Genomic DNA, 19,314 nt, shown 5'->3' on the forward strand with positions numbered 1-19,314 from the left:
GAAAGAGAACAGACAAATGAATACTTTCAAACTTGGTGTATTCCTGATCTTTTTACTATGAGCCAGTGATACTGTAAACCAGCATGTACAACTTTACTTTCAGGTAAATAAAACATAGACATAGAGAGTGGATAAAAAAAACATTAGGTAAGCAGGAAAGTGTTATTACAAAACAGAAAGCTGCGCAGAAATGTCATTTCTGTGATCTGAAGCTAATTGTTTTGCTTCTTTTAAAAATGCAATCAAATACACTTTCTCACCATAAAAATAAATATTGATAATGTCAGTTCATATACCCTCTAATGAAAATATCTCCTTGAAAAAAGAAAAAGACATTAATTTCAATCTCAATCATTTTAAAGGAGTGTACTTAATGTTACTATTCTACCAAAATATTTGACATTTCAGGCTTTAGTGTATAATTTAACCATTTAAGAACAGATAGCTCATAAGATCGCTACACCTCATATTTGTAAGGTTAGTCACTTCAGCTAGCTTACACTGCCAAATTGTGTAAAACTAACCTACCAACAGTATTTGAAATCACTTAATGAAGTACGATATCTTGAAAAACCACAAACCCAACATTTAAATAGGGTTTATGTGTCAGACTTTTCCTGGATTACAACAAGCACATTCCTGAAGATTCTGCTGGTCTTACTGGAAATTGCTGAAAGCTCAGAATTGTGGACCCTTCTAGTTGTGGCCTTTAATTTAAGGACCAGACATATATTTCTACAATGCTGAACTTTTTCTATCAGGAACACGAAGGCCGCCTTTCTTTATAAAACTGTCTAAGTTTTCCTCTATCTAAACAGACTTTACTTAGTTCATGAGGCATTAAAAGATCAATCTGCTTTGGGGTGTCACTTTTTCATTAAAAAAGATTCTCTAATCATCCTGCAATCAATAGTTCCACATCACAGATTCTCAGCCACTAAGCTGGGTTTTTTTCAGCCCACCAGCTAATTAACTTCATTCACCTTTAATCCCTGGCATAGATTCATCCCTGACAGAGCGACACAAAATAAGCACCAGGATCCTGAATCATGAGCTATATGCTCTAATAGACTCTGACGCTACATTGACAGAAGAAAGGCATGCTCTCTTTCCTAACTAAACAACACAGCAGGGGGTCCCACTAATTAGCCCACCTTCAGCCACAGAGGCAGAACTCACCGGCCATATCACCTGGTGATGTGCTTGGTTGGAGGGGAAACCCGCTCCCCTCTAGCAATTGGCAGGACATGATTGACTATGCTTGGTTTAAAACCATCAGATAATGAAAACAGCTAATCATCATCAACAGTGTGTCTCATCTGCCACCAGGGAATCCCTGCTGTTCTCAGCCTGTAACCCTTCCATGGTGTCAACATCTATCACTCACACCATATTTGACAATTACAGTTTTTTTTCCCTCTGGTCTGCATGATAGTCAAAGAAAACATTTCCTTAAAAAAAGTCGTCAGAAATGTGTGATATTTTTTTAATTAGATAGCCTATTTTAAACGCTGTACTTCGTCACAATTTTTTTTTTTATTGTACATTTTGTGAAATCAGAAAAAGTATCGAGTAGAACCAACTTTCCTTACTCAGTTTGATTTCTCTGAAACAAGTTAAAGACTTTGTTTTCAAGGTTTTTCAGTTAGCTTCAGCATGGCTTGTTGCTACTTACAAAGTGAAACGACCTGGTGCCTTGAAACGAATAAATGAGTCAGCCTTCTTTGCGCACAGTTGTTAACAGCTAGTGTCTAAGTAGTAAGATATCCTGTCTTCTTTTGGCTGTTAGCTTAAACCCAGCTTCTTGCTGCTTACTAGCATACATTGATCTATGTGTGTGTGCGTGTTTGTGACAGAGAGAGATAAATAGCCTAGACTCCCCCTGTGCCACTGAGACTGGAGAGGTCACAATGCTTAGGTGAATGTGTGTGTGTCTCTATGTGTGTGTGTGACTGGGCTTCGTTAATAAAGGATGACTCATAAGTTATTTACTCCTGTTTACTTATAAACACACCCCTATCTCCTTTTCCACTATAGTATTTCTGAAAGCTATATTGCCCTATATATATTATTTACTGTACATCGCATTTTGCTGCTTTATCAAATCAGATGACGACAGAGTTATTTTTGTAGGAAAGCTACAAAGACTGACTACGCTTGCGTTTGTCATCTGTCCATAATATGCAGATGTATACAAGGAGAGAGACATTTATAAGCATATAATCCAATGATCCATACACCATTCTACTTATAATTCATTGAAATGTTTCATTTTCTTGACTGTTATCTCAGCAGGGATTCTGCCAGATGAAAGTGAGGCAGCAACGTTAGAAAAATTACAACTAGGCCAGTGCAGTTGAAGTTTTTCTGTCTCCCATGTTTCAAACACAGGGCTGAGCGTGTTTGCTGAGAGGCTTCGGCGTTTTACGGGCTGATGTTGAATGTAACCAATTGAACAGTTTCTCTAAATCCCCTAAATAATCCTTCACGGCTTTGCATGCACACTTGGTTATTTCAAATGTAGGAAATTTGCCTAAGTTCGAAGTAAGTATTTCATAAAGCTTCAGCAAAGGGGTATTTAGTACACAGATTTGATTTGACAGTATGCTGGATACTAACGAATAAATCTGAAAACACACAGTCAATAGGTGGGACAGGTTGAGTAAAAGAGAAGCTTGTTTTGTTGTTTTTAAAGCTATTTGTATAACATGGGAGCTTCTGCCTTTAACATAACGCAGGCCTTTTTATTAGCTTTATAGCTGACTAAACCTTGGATTAGAATTAGTCAAGTTACCAAGAAAGGCCAGTGTCAGAGTCTGGGGGGAGAAACACCCTTTGATTTCATCATATTACAAGCTTGGTGCCAAAAACCCAGCAGACTGGAACTCTGCCAGTTGGAGTGTGAGAGTATTCTTGCAGCTGAGCTTGATCTGAACACAGAATCGCAGGGATTATACAATTGTAGTTCTTCTTTAGTTGTTGCTTAATACATTTTTTTTTAGCTGTTTAGAGAAGTATAGGTCAGGAATAATCTTTGTTTTAATCACTGGGAGAAAGTTGTTCTTAAGTTAGTAAAGGAATAATCAACTAAACTCCTAATTCTAGGATAACGTATGCTGCTCGGTCTGACAGGATGATGAAGTCTTTGATTTATTTGATTGTGTAAAAAAACCTCTGGAACACTTCAATGTGTGCGAAAACAAAAAGAAAAGCTCCGCCCTGCTGCGAATTGTATCACTCTGCAAGAAGTATTACAAACTAGATACAGCCTACTATTGTAAACAGAAAAAAAATGATCAGACATTTCAGTATATTACATCTACTTACACCATAAAACAGGCTAAAGATACATTTGAATGTTCTTATAGCTGATGGTTTTAATTGTGCCTGATTTAAGAGGCTGCTGCAACATCCTGAGCATCCCTACTTCCTGCATCCCTGGAGGAGATAGTGGGTTTTGTACAAAAATTAGAACAGGGAGAGAACACTGACTACATTTAAAAAAAAAAAAAAACCCTGTGCGTCTCTTTTTTTTGAGGAAGTCACAGTCTTTTCAACATTGGTATGCCAGAGGAGCAGTGTGCAGAGGGGTGATCTCAGGAGACTAAAAAAGATCATCCAAGTGCTCCACTCTGTGAGTGCCTCTCCAGTCTGATGAGGAGGAGGTTTGAAGAAGGTTTGAGGAGAAGATCATCAGAGGTGTTAAACAGAGCTGCATGCGACCTCTCAGTGGTCTTTCTGATGAGTCACATGTTCTCCTTCACTTAACAGTTCCCTGGTGTTCAGCTGATCAGAAAAGTCCTTATTCTTTATTTAACCATCACTGTCTATAGCTTTGGTTAAATAAAGTCATAAGAGCTATATGGCTATATTAGCTATAGGAGCGTTTTCATCCAATTTCTACAGTATACTTGGCATTAATCATTTTTTGCTGCAAACGTATACAGAGGAGTTTTTATTTTCATTTGCGAAAAAGAGTTGTCTTGTAATTGTCTGATATTTTGATTAGGCCTGTTTTTTCTACACTTTAGAGACTGACCAGCTGTCAGTGTGTAAGCCCTTTATAGAGCGAGATTACATTTCGCTCCTATGAAGATGATCTTATTGATTTTTTATTTTATTTTCAGCCAGGTCACAGGTCAGGAGACCGAAAGCCTAGAAAGTGGATTTTTACAACCATCCTGGACAACTAATACGTTAAGCGAATCATAAAGCTCTATAGTCTATTAACTTTTATTTCAAGGCTATTTTAGCTCAGATTTCATTCCTGCATTTAGAGGCTCTTCACACCATATGTTAACAATTAAAAAGGAAATAAAAGCACCTGAATAATGTTTTGCAAGCAAAGGTTGTTCTTAATGGATCGATACTTTTCAAGATTTTACCTTGAAAGATTTGAGATTGTTGTGGATGCTGCTAACAAATTTTTGATGTTGTTGGAATAACTTGAGAGGAAGTGCAGGGGCTGCTGAGAGAGGCCTTCAGACCCTCTTAGGGTCTAGTTTGAGGAGACTTGTTTGAGGATGGGATGAGGGGAAGGGAAGTATTATTATTTTTATAAAATGTATTTTTGCTGTAGCAATACTCAAATCCAGAGGTAAGCGGTAATGTAACTTTTTGGATGCCTACCACCTTTAAAAACCAATGATGAAGAAGAAGAAAGGTTCCCATCATGCTTCAGGTGATAAAAACAGAAAGTAAAAGGTTGGCATGTTTGCCAGGACTATGTTAGCAGTATATTACATTTAGCCCGACTATTTATTCCTTTAATTAACACTTTGATGACTCTAAAGTCATTTAAAGTCTTCTAGCATTAGCATTTGCTTTGCTATCACCAATCAACAAAACACAAGGAAAATGATTACTTTAGAAAATGAAGAAACTATTGAATGTGACGGGACAAGATATTTCTGGGATGATTTCTAAGTAGACGTATTGCCGTGGGATAACTCATATCACTGCAAAGGTGAGTCAAACTATTTTTATTTCAAAATGGGTCAAAGTCTTAAAACAGTTCTCTATATTATACAGAAAGCAGATCAGGTCAGTTTTGACATTCTTGATGAATTATGGGTACTACGCCATACAGTAAATCTTAATGTTGTACATCTTGTCAACCTGTTGCTCCCATTTACTTTTATCTTCTCACTGTTTCTAATCCCTGTTGAAATGTTTGGCCTGCACAGTAACGCCTGCTAAAGAATCAAATCTGAGCTACCTTAAATGAAGTAAGCAATTAATTTCACGTGTTCCCTTGCAGGACAAAATGATAATCTTTTAGAGAAATGATGAATAAGAATGGCTGGTTATGGTCTGAATTAAAATGACAGTATTATGGCAGAGAGTTAAATGTTTTAAACCCCTGCTGTAAGATCCAAAAAGTAATCTAAAACTTTGAGAAGAACTTTGAAGTCAGGAATCGATTGCGGGATTGAATGAAAATAGGATTTGGGACTTCAGAGATTGCAAAATAGGATGATAATGAGTTCATCAGGAGTTTGACAGTAAATTATCTCCTGCATTCATTTAGTACAAAAAAGACCCTCCAAATCTCCAGCCACTTTGATATAAGCTTATCCGCCTTATAACATAATAAACATGCTGCTGTCTTGCTGTGAGTCAAATTAATTGCATTTCACTTTGCTCTGTTCTTCAGCCCCGCTAGGAGTTGTTCTGTGCTGAAGTCAATTTTCTCATAAAACTCTTTTCCCATGATCGACAGAACGGTTTACAAATAAAAGCAAACAAATATAGTAAAGTTTTGATAATTTTTATGGAGAGTTTTGTATGGAAGATAATTTCAAGAAATGCTGGTGACTTGAAATGAAAAACTTTAATGTAAATGTGCTCAATGGAATTAAATAAGTTATTGCCTGTCCATAGGAACATGGCAACAAATATAAGAATTTAGACCCAGTTTGGCACATAAAGCAGAAGTGATTGGACAGGCCTGTTTGCAGTTGATTGTTTTTCTTGTCTTTTTTTCCCCGTCTTAAATGCATCAGGATACAGCTATGTTATAAATCATGATGCAATGGGAGTATGGGAACAGTCTGTTCGTTCCAGAAAAGTTTAGCTGCTTTTTCCTGTGAAAATAAAAATCACACAAATACCCATAAATATCCTACAAAGTGAGCAGCACAACCCCGTACACTCATGTGGGTGCAGGAAAATGATGCAAACACATACAACTGACAAACATAGAAAAGATAAGCAGATCCTTGCATACAAATGAAACAACACACAAAGGAATTATGAGCTGATGAGTCAGCTTAGCATCACAACAATGAACATGCTGTACAATCCTGAGGCGACACATTAGAGTAGACAAACACTGGAATGCAAACCCACACACATAAACAATCCAAGATCCAGGTAAACACACACACACACACACACACACACCTTCAGTTCACAAATCCCTGAAAAGATTCACATTGTTGGCTACAATCATCTTTTATGCGAGCAACTTTGTGAACCTTTTCATATTAATCACCGCTCAACCTGCTCACTTTTGAGTCATTGTATGTGCAATGAGGGGATCTACTAATGAGCTGCCTTCTCCCGTAAGACATTCAAGTCCTACTTTAATCACACTGGAATGAAACAAGAATAATGACAAAAAAATGGAAGCATAAGAACAAGGATTGCAGTGTCTGCTGAAGTCAATGACACAAAAAGACAGCTCAAGGGACAAAAACTAGAACATGTGGGCTTTTAAAAAAGGTTTCTCAAAAGCACAAGTGATCGTCTTTCCAAGATGAAGACACTGAATAAGTTGTACAATATCAGTACATCTCCTCCCATCTTATACTGAAAACAGTGTAACAATTATCTTACTTCTTACTTCTGTTAAGGGTCCTTGGGTTTCTTGAAAGGCACTATATAAATCAGCTATCATTAGTGAGGAGGGGACAAGGAGAGACAGCTTCCTCCAATGTTTTGAATTTGGACTGCAGTACCACTTTTAAACGCTATGTGTCACACTTACATATTACTCCTTTAAGGGATGCCAAATTAGCTTGTTATCATCTCCTGATTAGAATGTATCCATTTTTGACACAAAAACTTCATAAACAGTCTCATGATCTATTCTGGCAAGTCATGGAGATATAAGAAGAATCTTTATTAGTGGACACCAACTGTAAAGTGCCAGAATCATACCTACATTGTAGTTGTGAGGTCAGATGCAAACCACAGTCTGGATTTTAAAGTAGACTGCTGTCTAAGTCTAAGTCTACGTCTGTATGGACTGTGTTTTTGAAAGGAACAAATCAGCAGCCAGGCTTCAATACCTAAGTTCCTGTTTTCCTGTTGTATTGAAAATGTCTGCCCTTGATGGAAGCAATCCAGTTCATTTACCTTGATCTTCAATGTCCAGATTCTTGATCATCCACTGTACGATTTCAGAACCTAAGAGAAGAGAAAAATACATAAACATTAATCACATTTCTAATATATTCAATGTGTGCAGAAAGCCCTTGTTGCATATAGATGCAAATGAAAGAGAAAACAATGACACTCTTAACCCAGCCCACCTCCCCTCATCATCGCAGTGAATGCCAATTCCTCTCGCCTTGCACAATGTGGGCGGGTAATAGGCCATCCATTACCAAATTTTCTTTTCTGACACCCTCTCCAAGCTGTAGTCCATTAATATAAATTGACCAGAGAGGGACAATGGCATAATGAAGCATCCACTGTGTACACGTACAACACAATTTGTCTGACTCAGCCACAGCACAGACAAACAGCTACAATTGTTTGGCTTAATAAGTCAATGAATAGTCCCTACCGTACAAAACAAAAACTTAAGAGGTTAAAATTTCAAAAGATCAGAAGAGTAGAGGAGAGGAGAGGAGAGGAGAGTTTTTATTTATTTACATTGAATAGATGATGCAATCTTCACTATTGAATCAAAAACACTATTTTGAGTAGTGATCTAGAGATTGCTTGTGTTAAAAAGTGGCCTTTTCAGAATGCATTTTGAATGTTATTTTGCAATAAATCGTCTCCATTTGAGAATGTAACTAAATCATTTTCACATCTCAGAACCCCACCCACCACCCCCTGGGCATTTCACACCCAACCACAACATGTGACTCTGGCACCCTGGCTAAATATATACTGTATTTTCCAAGCTATTATTACTGGCTGTCATGCTGACAGGTGAAGGTGTGCTGAGGAGACGACAGCCACAGAACGCAGAGGAAAGGTGTGAAATGGAGACATGAGGGAATTCATGCAGCGAGAAAGTCGGTCCCTGTGGCTGTCTCTCTGTCCATCAAGCCATCTTTCTGACTGTGTGTCTGTCGGTCTGTCGGTCTGTCGGTCTGTCTGTCTGTCTGTCTGTCTGTCTGTCTGTCTGTCTGTGTTGTGTCTCTCTCCGTTTCTCTTTCCCTGCACCCACTTCCTTCTTGGCGCCCTCATAACCAGATGAGATTTTCCATGGATTAAAATCATTAATACAACCCCATTTTCACACTATCTAAATTGACCCACTTTCTAAGAGCGAGCTTAAATGAGACGTGTAAGGTAATCCTGACAAGGCTGTTCTCTGAATTGATTAATATCATGCACATAGATTGGGCTGTGCATGTGCCCTTTTGAATATGTGTGTGTGTGTGTGTGTGTGTGTGTGTGTGTGTGTGTGTGTGTGTGTGTGTGTGTGTGTGTGTGTGTGTGCATCAGAAATGTACTATATCTTAAACAAAGAGTATAACTTCAGTAATGTTCACAACGTTAAGGAGTTGCTCTAATAGCTGTATAAAAACTAATCTGTGAAAGAATAGTTGTAAATCTCCTTCTTATGTTTGTTTATTTTAAATGTCATCTCTTAAGGCTGAATCATTAATTTACAGAGTGCCATGACGAATAACGACACTTATATTTTGAAAGGCAACTTATTTCTGGTTTAATAACCTGGTGTCTGAGCGCACAAGGTTAGTAAATATTTATTTTTTTGTAGTTTTTGTGTAAGTTTGTGGATGAGTGCGTGTAAGCTAACGTTAGCATTCATGAAGTTGGGGCACTGGTGACGCAGTGGTTAGTGCGCGCGTCCCATGTAGTGCTGGAGGCTGTAGTCCTCAACGCGGGCGGCCCGGGCTCGAATCCAACCTGTGACTCCTTTCCCGCATGTCAATCCCCACTCCCTCTCTTCCTGATCTCCATCTCTGTCCACTGTCCTGTCTCTCCATTAAAGGCACAAAAGCCCAAAAATAAATCTTTAAATGAAGTTTGTCACACATGAACTGAACTGAGGAAGGCTACAACAGAGTGTTTTTAGTATTTAAAATAAGTAGGGGTAAGTGTGCTTAACAATGAAGACTTTAAAACTCGTCTAATGTTAGTTTGGTTTTAAAAAGCTGACTGATAGCATGTTTGAAGTTCTAGTTGATTATGCTAACCTGCAGTAACGTAGGCTGCTCCTATGACCTTGACATTAGCTTAAACATCAAACATATGTACTATTATTTGTATAGTTGGTTACATTTATATTTTATCTGAGTTTTATAATATAAAATATAAAAGTTCAACTTGACCTAACGTGGCACATTTTGTTTAGTGCAGTATATTAATAATTATTAGAAATAATGATTGGTGGTTTTCTTTCAGCTCTTGAGGTGTGTTCACTTAATTCACAAACCTATTTTTAATTAAGGAAACACTTAAATTATGATAAAAAATTGAATTGAATTGAATTGGGAATTGTCATAATACTCATATGTCATTACAGACTGCATGCAAAAGTTGCAAGAAAATAGTGCAATGTTAACTAATTGCCATGACTGTATAGCTTGATGTTGTGATTATTTGTTTAAAGAAGGGAAATCAGCGCTCCAGCTGACAACCAGTGCGTTTCAGAACAGAGATAGATAATCACAGTGTGAAGGAAAACTTCTGGAGCTCATGGTCAAACACTTGCATCACATGTGCCATCTAAAAAAAGCTGAATTAACCATGTAAAAGTTTTTCTTCATGTTATGATTACTGGATTTACAGCCGTAAAAATATGATAAGTAGAAGCGATAACAGGTTGAGTCCTGTGTGATACAGAATCAGAATCAGATTTATTGGCCAGGTATGCTTACACACACAAGGAATTTAACTTCGGTGAACTGTGCTCTCTTATGTACAGGTACAACATTAAAATATCAACAATAAACATAATAAGAAAAGACTAATATTTACACTAAATATGAAACAGTGCAGTGGTGAATAGTGCAAAAGATGCTGAAGTAACATGATAATAAGTAAAATGCAGTTATGTGGCAGATGGGTCAATTAAGATGTCAGTCTTACAATCTAGTCAAACAATCTTATTGTATCAGAAAGACAATATCAATTACAACAGTGTTACTCTGCTCAGCAGTCAAAGAAAGGAAGCTGATATTTACAACAGTTATTCTAAGAAAACAACTAAATATTGGATCTAGACACAACTGTTTTCTTGGCAATACAATCCATTACTGTAACAAGTGAATAAATTCAGCAACTGAAGAAGAAAGTCAGGTAAACAAATCAATGTGTTCTATAAAAGGAAATGAGTGTCTAAGTGGTGAAGAGGAAAAAACACACAACAGCAACATGGTCTTCATCCTTGTACAGCTTGGCCGAGTGCTCCACTGAACACAAGTGGCTGTGTTTTTCACAGAGGGGGCGCTAAGGGGAGCTTTTGTCCTCGCTGAACCTGTAGAAAATGCCATGCATAGAAGGAATGTTTTGTGCTGGTAGAATGGGTAAATCCAAAACCTCCACACGACTGTGAAGGGCCTTTCTGGTGTGTGAATGCTTAGTGCTGTCCTACAGTCAAATCATGAAGTGAGTGAGGACGCTGATGTAGACTTTTTCATAGCAAATTACGCACTATGGGACTAACCCAGGAATGATCAAAGACTTGATGATGTGAAGGTTGGATTGTACAGCCCCCCCCCCCACTAAATGTAAATAATGTTTTTATAAATTGAAGCAAGATTCAATGAGATTTGAAAAAATGCATTGTTATTTAATGGGGCTTCTTGTTTCATGGCAGCATGGGATGTAAGAACAGTGTGTCCAATTCCTCGTTTTTTTTTTTTTAAATCTCAGGCACTCAAATCTTAAATTGCACAGCTGACATTATTCAAGTCTGTTTGAGTTGAAGGCTTTTGGGTGGTCATTGTGATCGAGTGTAAAAAGTCCCAATCCACTGCACATCAACACTTTTAACTCCACAGCCTTTTTCTGACCATATTATACCTGAATGGTTATTTAATCATGTCGTTTTAAGACATGATGCAGTTAAATACACTGTATGTTCCCTGTAGGGGAAGATGTGTAAGTACTGTACATATAGAAAACAGGAACAAAACGGAGCTACATAACCAGCCATCTGTTGTTATTCTGACATCTTCCTACAGCAAGGGATGTTCGCTAAATGTACTGAGTGTACAATATCTGAGAAAAAAAAGAGACAGAGAAGTGTCTGAGCTTATGTTGCTTAGCCAGAGCGAAAAATATTTCATCTAGAGTAGGCTTGGGATCAAAAGAAGAGAAGAGAGAGAGAGCATACATCAACTGCTCGTCAAAGCACTAATATCACTGCAGCTACCATTTGCTTTTCAAAATGTATATCCGTGTGTCTGTGGTCTTGTGTCGATGCTCACTCCCAGTGCCAACCTAAAATATATTTTAAGTTTGTGCCACATCTTGGCCACCATGTCAACAGAGCCTGGACCTGTCAGTGGTTGTGACAAGCACAGCGTGAGCCATAGTAAGCTGTGATGGTGACCAGTGGTGGTTCTGACATCATCTCAGCCCTTAGGCAATAACATGCGAAAAAGGAGGGTTGTGCACAATTTGGATTATCAAGGACCTTCGGGGACAATCTGAGAATAACATGTACGGTTACTGATTTAGCACGTCTACTTCCAAATATGTATTCTGAATATTTGTTTCAGGACTGTAGAATAGATTACAAATTGTAAAGCTTAAACATTTGGGATTGGATTGTGATGATACAGGTTTTAATTCCATACTGTATTAAGTTGTATATACTGTAAGCAGTGTGTGTTTGTTTTCTATTTTCCTGCACAGGAAAAAGGAAAGTGACACTGGCCTCACTCCTCTTGGCCTTTGAATGCAGTCTTTAACTTAACTAACCTCTTGTGGAGTATCACTACAGCATGCATTCTTATCCATGAGGCTGCACAGCTCAGAAATTCAATACAATCCTCCTGACATTCTAGCACTGCTGGTGTGAAATGCAAAGCAGACAACTCTCCAAATACTTTCAGTGTTGTTTGGCAAGATGTACTAGTTGGGTACTTAGTGGGTGGGTGCCAAGTGGAGGAGAAGATAGATGAATAGAGGAGAGCACAGCAGAGCAGAGTAAAAGAGAAATACAAAAAAAAAGCTTACCTGAAAAAACACTGGGGATCTTGGTTAGGAAGCTTTTCACAGTTCGGATGGGGATGCCATTCTTCTCATCCTGCATGCGTGCTATTACCTCCTCCATCTGGACAACACAGAGACAGGGGGAGAGAAGTGGAGGTTGAGAAAACAGGGGAGAGAGTGAGCAATTTTCATGAACTAGCCTTGGAAAGTGGAGGTTGTGTGTGAGTTAGACAAAGGGGTAAACACATACACACAGGGTCCTACGGGGCTAACAGCCGTGTCTTCAGGGGACAGAGAGTAAGGCTAGGCAGTTGGTAAATAGCAGTAACTGCTGTCTGAATTCCGGCTTCTTCTTTTTTGTCAATCTCTCTGATTTTTGCCACTTCAAATTGTAAGGTGCACTCATTGAATTCTGCTATTGAATTTTTTTTTTTTTCCAGTGACATCATTTTTGTCAAGGTTTGTGCAGTGCATCCAGAAACAGCCAATAGAAATGTACAATGTCCTTCGACAGGTTTTGCAGACATGTGTTGTGTTCAGTATTGACTGATTTATATTATTGAACCAAAAGCTGAATGGCATGCACACACACACACACACACACACACACACACACACACACACACACACACACACACACACACACACACACACACACACACACAGGCACAGATGTGATCACACATACATTTGCGCATGTCACTGAGACTGCAATGTTCTGGGAGTTGTCTCAAGGGCCTGGCAAGGCAACACAAGGCAGCCATGTTTTCCAAGAACACAGAAGGCAGAAGATCTGAGGGAAGAGCATAGCCAGCCCTGATATGTCAGCTGGATCAGATGCCAAGAGATGTCATAAAAAAAAAATTCCCTCCTAGTGTGAAAGTATACACATGGAAGTTGTGCACAAAGAGCTCATTGGTCATGCAACACATACACACTTAACGAAGTAGAACACATTATCAAACACAACAAATGTGTTGCTTTACATCCCTCCACCTGTAAAAGGATCTTCTGCACTAAGAAGTATTCATTGGTGATGATCAATTTTCTATTTTTCAGATGTAGTGAAGCTGTCAAGTTTATCCATTGTAACAGACAACTACACAGCTAGTGGGTGATAGCATTATTATTAGAGGATTATTATGAAAGGAGGCAGTCATGGGCATGAGGTCCGGGGCTTAATTAATTAAAGTGTGATGGTTTTTTTTAGTGTCTGTACTTGAATGAATGAATGTCTGTTTCCCCTCATTAAAGCCAAGAGAATCTGTGCTCCTCGTTTAAAGTGTTGCTGTAATACTGTGGCACACAGCAATGCATGCTGCTTTCCCACCTGGGATGCTTGACTCTTAAACACTTTGTATCAATCAAATGTTTTATTCAGTTAAGTATTAAAATTAAATTTAAGCCTCGTAGAAAAGAGAAGTAATTACAGATGAAAAAAATAATACAATTGTTTTTGCATGATGTAAAAAGGTCATAAGAAGTGACAGACATTTGGCTGTTTTCCAGAACTACCCAGTTATTGTCTAGGGAAAAAAAAGAGATTGAAAAATATCCCCAAATGACATCCCCAATGCTCGACAAGCTGCCAGGACATCATTGAAGTTCATTAAGATCCATAAAGTGAAATATACCATTAACCTGCTATCAGACAAAGCTGCAGCGTTTATGTGATTTTAGTAGAACATTTTGCTGCCTATGTTTTCTATGATATTTAGTTCCTTCATTAATATTCCCAAAGACAACATGTAAACTAAAAATGACTGGAAACCAGGATAGATCCATGGGAAACACCACATAACAGGATAATATATAAGATCCTCTTTCTGAGAGCTACAGCGTCAACAGCACATATTAGAAGCCAAAGCAACTCAGGTTAAATAGGCCTACATGTTTTTAAATCATATCAATGACATCACATTGAATTTTTAACATTTCTTTCAAAATCATATTAACAAGCATCAAATAGCAATTGTATTAGCAATTGATCCAATTACTAATCTGTGCCCATGTCTGTCTGTTTGTCTGTGTGTCTGTTTGTCTTTATCTATCAATCTTCCTGACTCTATCTGACATTTTAAGTAATACTGAAACTCTGTTACCACTTTAGTTGGCACTTAATGAGCTTGTATTGTAGCATATTGTGAGAATTTAAACTTGTAGCAAGTCAAATACCCTCGAGCCAACAGTCCTCCAAGTTAGTTATTGGAGGCTAAGCGACAATGACAGAGCACAGTTGAATAGAGTAACTAAAGAGCTGTTTGAGGGGCACTAAAATAAAACAACAACAAAGTAGGAGGGAAATAAGGGAGGAGGTTTTTATATTAATTCAATTTTTTCTTTTGTCCTTTTTTCTACAGAAACTACAAGAAACAGATCATTCAATATTTCTTACATATTCATACTTTTCTGCTTGTTGGTTCAATTGAGTTCTGAACATCTTACACAAATATCAGGACCTTAGTGAAGATATCCATCCCAACTGCCTCTGACCATCTGCCTCCTATTTCTGCTTCCATTTGGCATTCTTGGACTTTCAATACTTTGTCTGTGGTCATTCAGGGACATGTTGAAAGTCCTCAAATGGGTTATTTGGAAGGTGCCTCTTACACATACACTAAAAATGTAATTTGCGCTGTTTAATCTCAATATAATTCCAATTTATTAACAGACTGGAAATATCAAAATGTTCAGGTGTAAGATGGTAAAGATCTGTCTTTGTCTCTGTCTTCAATGGGGTTACAAAGACAAAGATGTGTTTGTAATTATAGTTAGAAACTCAACACTGGCGAAATAGATCTTAAAAACTTCCCGTGTTAATATATGATTATATAACCCAAGTTTACAGAGCTGTATCTCCCAAAGTGGTGAACAGAAAAACAAGAATAACCACAGTTCTTGTGGCCTCATTTCATGTGTTGCATGCATCATTCCTTTTGTTGCCGAAAAAAAACATATCGCTCTAAATTAATCCCGGTGGTGTTCGGCTCAATTCCGCTGAATGACTGTGCCTCATAATGCCAACCTTCTCTCTCTGTTTCAATCTCTCACTGTCTTTCTCTGTGAGTAAGCTGGCACTATGAGACACAGAGCAAACAAGGACAACAGCAACAATGATCAATACTTCACACACTCTCTCCTATCTCTGCAAACCCTCACCGCCTACACATGGTAAAATGCCACCAGCGTGAATATTCAGGATCTAAAGCTCTTGAAGTCGGGAAGCTCTCTGGCTTCATGTTGTGAGGAAGAGAAGCAAGTCATTTCCCAAAAGAGTAAGGAAGAGACGGTAAGAGTCTCTCTCTCTCTCTCTCTGTCCCCCACCCATCCAGCGTTGTCTGACTGCGTCTTTGCAGCCTCTTCACAGATAAGAGTGAGTGTTTTGGCTGCACAGTGTGAATCATTGAATAATGATGGCACAGGGCTCAGTACATATAAAGTGACTAACAAAAGCTCCGTATATAAGCACATACTGAGCTTCGGCACACGGCTCTAAGCACTTCAAAGACTATCAGGGAGGGCACTCAGAGTGCAATCAGAATGTTGTGAAGCACTGTTTGCAGGGGGAAAAAAAACATTTTCAAACTGGGTTTGTAAATCAATGCTAGCCTCTTGGATTTGTCTTTAGCCGTTGTTAAGTGCACCATAAAGTCTCTTATTTACCAGGCTGTTTATAAGAAAAGAGAGGGGATAAAAGGATTGGTTGTTAGATTGGTTCAATATTGAGCACACCAAGAAGGTCAAGCATTTTAAAGAGGAAATTTCAGGAACTTTATTGTCTCTCCTCAGGTGGCTCATTTTAATGTGACCTTTAATAGTTACTCCAGCAAGAAATAAAGGTTCTTTTATATTTTCCTGCCTTGGGGCATATGGTAAGAAGTAGAGGTGTCGATTAGGTTTTAGGTGTGTGCTGTATATCAGAAGCAACATAGCCATTAGGTTTTCATCAAAAGTGCCTTAAATCTGCATTCTTTCTAAAGCCAGTAGGGGGTGACAAAAAAAGTCCACTTGTAAAAGAGCCAGTGGGTTTATTGTCTCAACCCCTTGTTTCAAATCACCTTCAATACAATATGTACAGTACTGTATATAACAAACCAGTGGTTTACGTCATATAGGCTCTGTAAACCTCTCAGAAACAGTCCGTGGTTTTTTTGACAACAAAAGTAAACTGTGATTTAGTTCATGTGGATCAGTGTCTCAAAGAGCGTCCACCTCTATTTTCCACTTTATCGCTGATAATTATTTTAAAAGCTCTTAATGTCTTATAGTTAGTTTCAGCCATTTTAGTGCCCTAGGCGAGATTTGGATCTGTTATAACAATAGGGATGCAATGTTTATTATTCTTTCCAGCATGTGGCGCTCTATGAAGCCGCCTATATGGCCTATGCCAAGAGCCGGCCCTGGTTGGTTTACTGTAGTGTGTCAATGGGGCAGCTTTATAGAGATAACTGAGGATGCTCAATACACTGATATTGCTCTAAATCTCTAGCTCTAAATGACCTTGATATTTGAAATGAGCATGTTGTTGATTGTGCATCACAGCCTACAGTCAGCCTATAATAGTTTCATTATTTAATGAGTGAAGTCGTACGTTTCTGTTATTGGCCTAGATTTACCTTGCATAAGCAAATGTACATGAGCTGAATGTGTTCTTTAAACAGTAAAATGCAGATCATCATTACCTAGATGTGCTTCAAACCCCTTTGGACAGTGGGATGTTTGTTAGAGAGTGAAGGACCTATCAAGATAATGAGGAATAAGCTTGGCATGATGCAGTTGCCCACTAATAAAATGGAACTTGAAAGGGTTTTCTTGTTAAGTTGAAACAAAAGGAAGCTCATCCTCTTACAATTTCAGTAAGAAATCTATCTTTGGTTTTTATAAGTACTCAATCAAATGTCATATCTTGTCACTTATTCAAAGTCTCATCCAGCATTCACTACAGTGTATGTCCATCAGTGCAGATGTAAAAAAAAAATAAATAAAAAGACTCACTACTGCACTTCAGTGGAATTTAAAAGCTCTACTTTTCTACTTTCCTTCCTCCCCCTTTCTCTCTCTGTTCGTCTCGTTACCTGGCCTGTGATGGGTGAACGCTCCTGCATCAGATTTGCAGAGAGAGAATGCTATTACCTTGACAGTGCTATCTGAGGACAAGTGTGTCTACATGAGCAGAAGGGATATAACTCCCAATTCTGCATCATCCATCACAGAAGAACACATGCATCCACAGACACTCACTCAGGAACACAGAAGATATTCACATCATTGCATGCCCCACAAAGCACACAGCGATTACCAGTCACACTACAACCAGAGCATACACACTCTGACAGAATTCAGAGATGTACCCACACAAGCACACATAGACACATGTATATTATAAAAAGCTTCTGAACCCAGAATGTGGGGATTATTAAACATATTTAAAAAAAAGCAAAACATCAAAATAGGTGACTCCCAGCTCAAGTCTGGCTGCCTGCGGTACGAGAGCAGCCTAAATAGAACCTGCGGCTATGTAGCATGACAGCCTGACTAGATAAAACAGTCTTTGCAGTAGCTTGATCTCATTTCCCTTCAAACTGCAGTCGTCTGTTTGGTGAATGAGGCAGAACCTGTGGCGGAGGCTGAGAGATAGTATTTCACATTTAGTTTGCCCTCAAAAACCAGCAGTGGTTTACAAAAAAAATTAATAAATACAGCTCGCTGAGCGGATTCAAGGTCAGTAACTTTTAATAGGATCAATATTATGACAACAAAACCACTCAGCGATCTATGCTGAAGCTTCAGTAAAGCTTATAGTGAAGTGCTTTGTTAACAACAAATGACTCACGTCTACTGCCGATCGGCTGATGCGTTTGTATACCAAGCAAATCCAAAAGCACAGTGTTCTCTATGGGGGATAAGTATAAGAGAGAATGCAGCTAAAGCATACTGTTAATCATTTTTTAAATACCTGCAACTCCAATTTGATGATTGCATGTTATTAGAAACATTATTTCGCCTGTTTAATTGTCCTTAATAGACATGCTCGTGTCTAGCTCTTCGCTCCTGCGTCTTTATACAGTGATGACATATTCAGATGAGGCAGATCCTCTCCAGTGGTGGCCTAGATTAGGCTGAGGTGGAGGAATGCCAACACTTGATGAACTAAAGCACCTTTTTTCAAAACAGCCATAATTAGATAATCACTTCTTTTATAAGCTCTAAATCTCTGTGGACTGACTTCTGTTCATCTGTAAAATAATAAAGCCCTCCTACAATTACCACGCAAGTATGAAGGGGTCAGCAGCTCATTCAAACAAACCAAAGTAATGCTGAGCCAAGGTATTTGTCTACAGTACCTTTGGCAGAAGAAAGCAGTTTGCAAGGACATGATGGAGCTGTATGATAGCTGCACAGTGAATTGTCTCTCCTCTACTCTGACAACAGAGAACAACGCAGAGAACACAACTGCAACTTTACTGACCTTACTGACCCATATTTTTTTGGATACGGCCCTCTTACAATCCTGGATTTTTTGATTATGCAAGATGGGGATTGATTACAAAATGTTCATGTTGCATTCATGTGCTTGAGCTCGTGCATAAGCAATCCTACCGTGCCAAAGCCCACCTCGTCTAACCATGCCAGTGCCAAGGAAGTGTACGGTACAGAGCACACACACTAGTAAAACAAAGAGGGCTTTTGGGCTCGAAAGTGCTTGGGCACAGAATGGATTGCATAGTGTGAGTGTGCCCTTATATATGGACCAATATGGTGTTAGAAAAAATGTAAAGAGCAGCCATTTTCCTCTCACCTCATACTCAGGGTGTAAAGCTTAATCAAATCAAACAGGGAATCTTAAAAAATGTAAAGTTTTCTGTACTTTCTCCTTTTACCACTTCAGCAACTGAAAAGACAATGGGGCGAAACTATCTAGAGAAATATAGAACATTA

At 38.5% G+C, this 19,314-nt stretch overlaps 1 protein-coding gene across 2 annotated transcripts in view; it reads right to left on the bottom strand.

Moving 5' to 3' along the window:
- rgs7a (regulator of G protein signaling 7a) overlaps positions 1–19,314 on the bottom strand; it is a 56,148-nt gene that overhangs the window by 12,690 nt on the left and 24,144 nt on the right. For both annotated transcript variants that reach the window (XM_020639200.3, XM_020639199.3), the window contains exons 3-4: positions 12,400–12,496; positions 7,363–7,413 (exon numbers count right to left, since the gene is read on the bottom strand). In XM_020639200.3, coding sequence (XP_020494856.1) covers positions 7,363–7,413; positions 12,400–12,496 — 148 coding nt within the window. The remainder of the gene's footprint in view (positions 1–7,362; positions 7,414–12,399; positions 12,497–19,314) is intronic.

Source organism: Labrus bergylta, chromosome 10 (genome assembly GCF_963930695.1).
Source record: "Labrus bergylta chromosome 10, fLabBer1.1, whole genome shotgun sequence".
Taxonomy (NCBI): domain Eukaryota; kingdom Metazoa; phylum Chordata; class Actinopteri; order Labriformes; family Labridae; genus Labrus; species Labrus bergylta.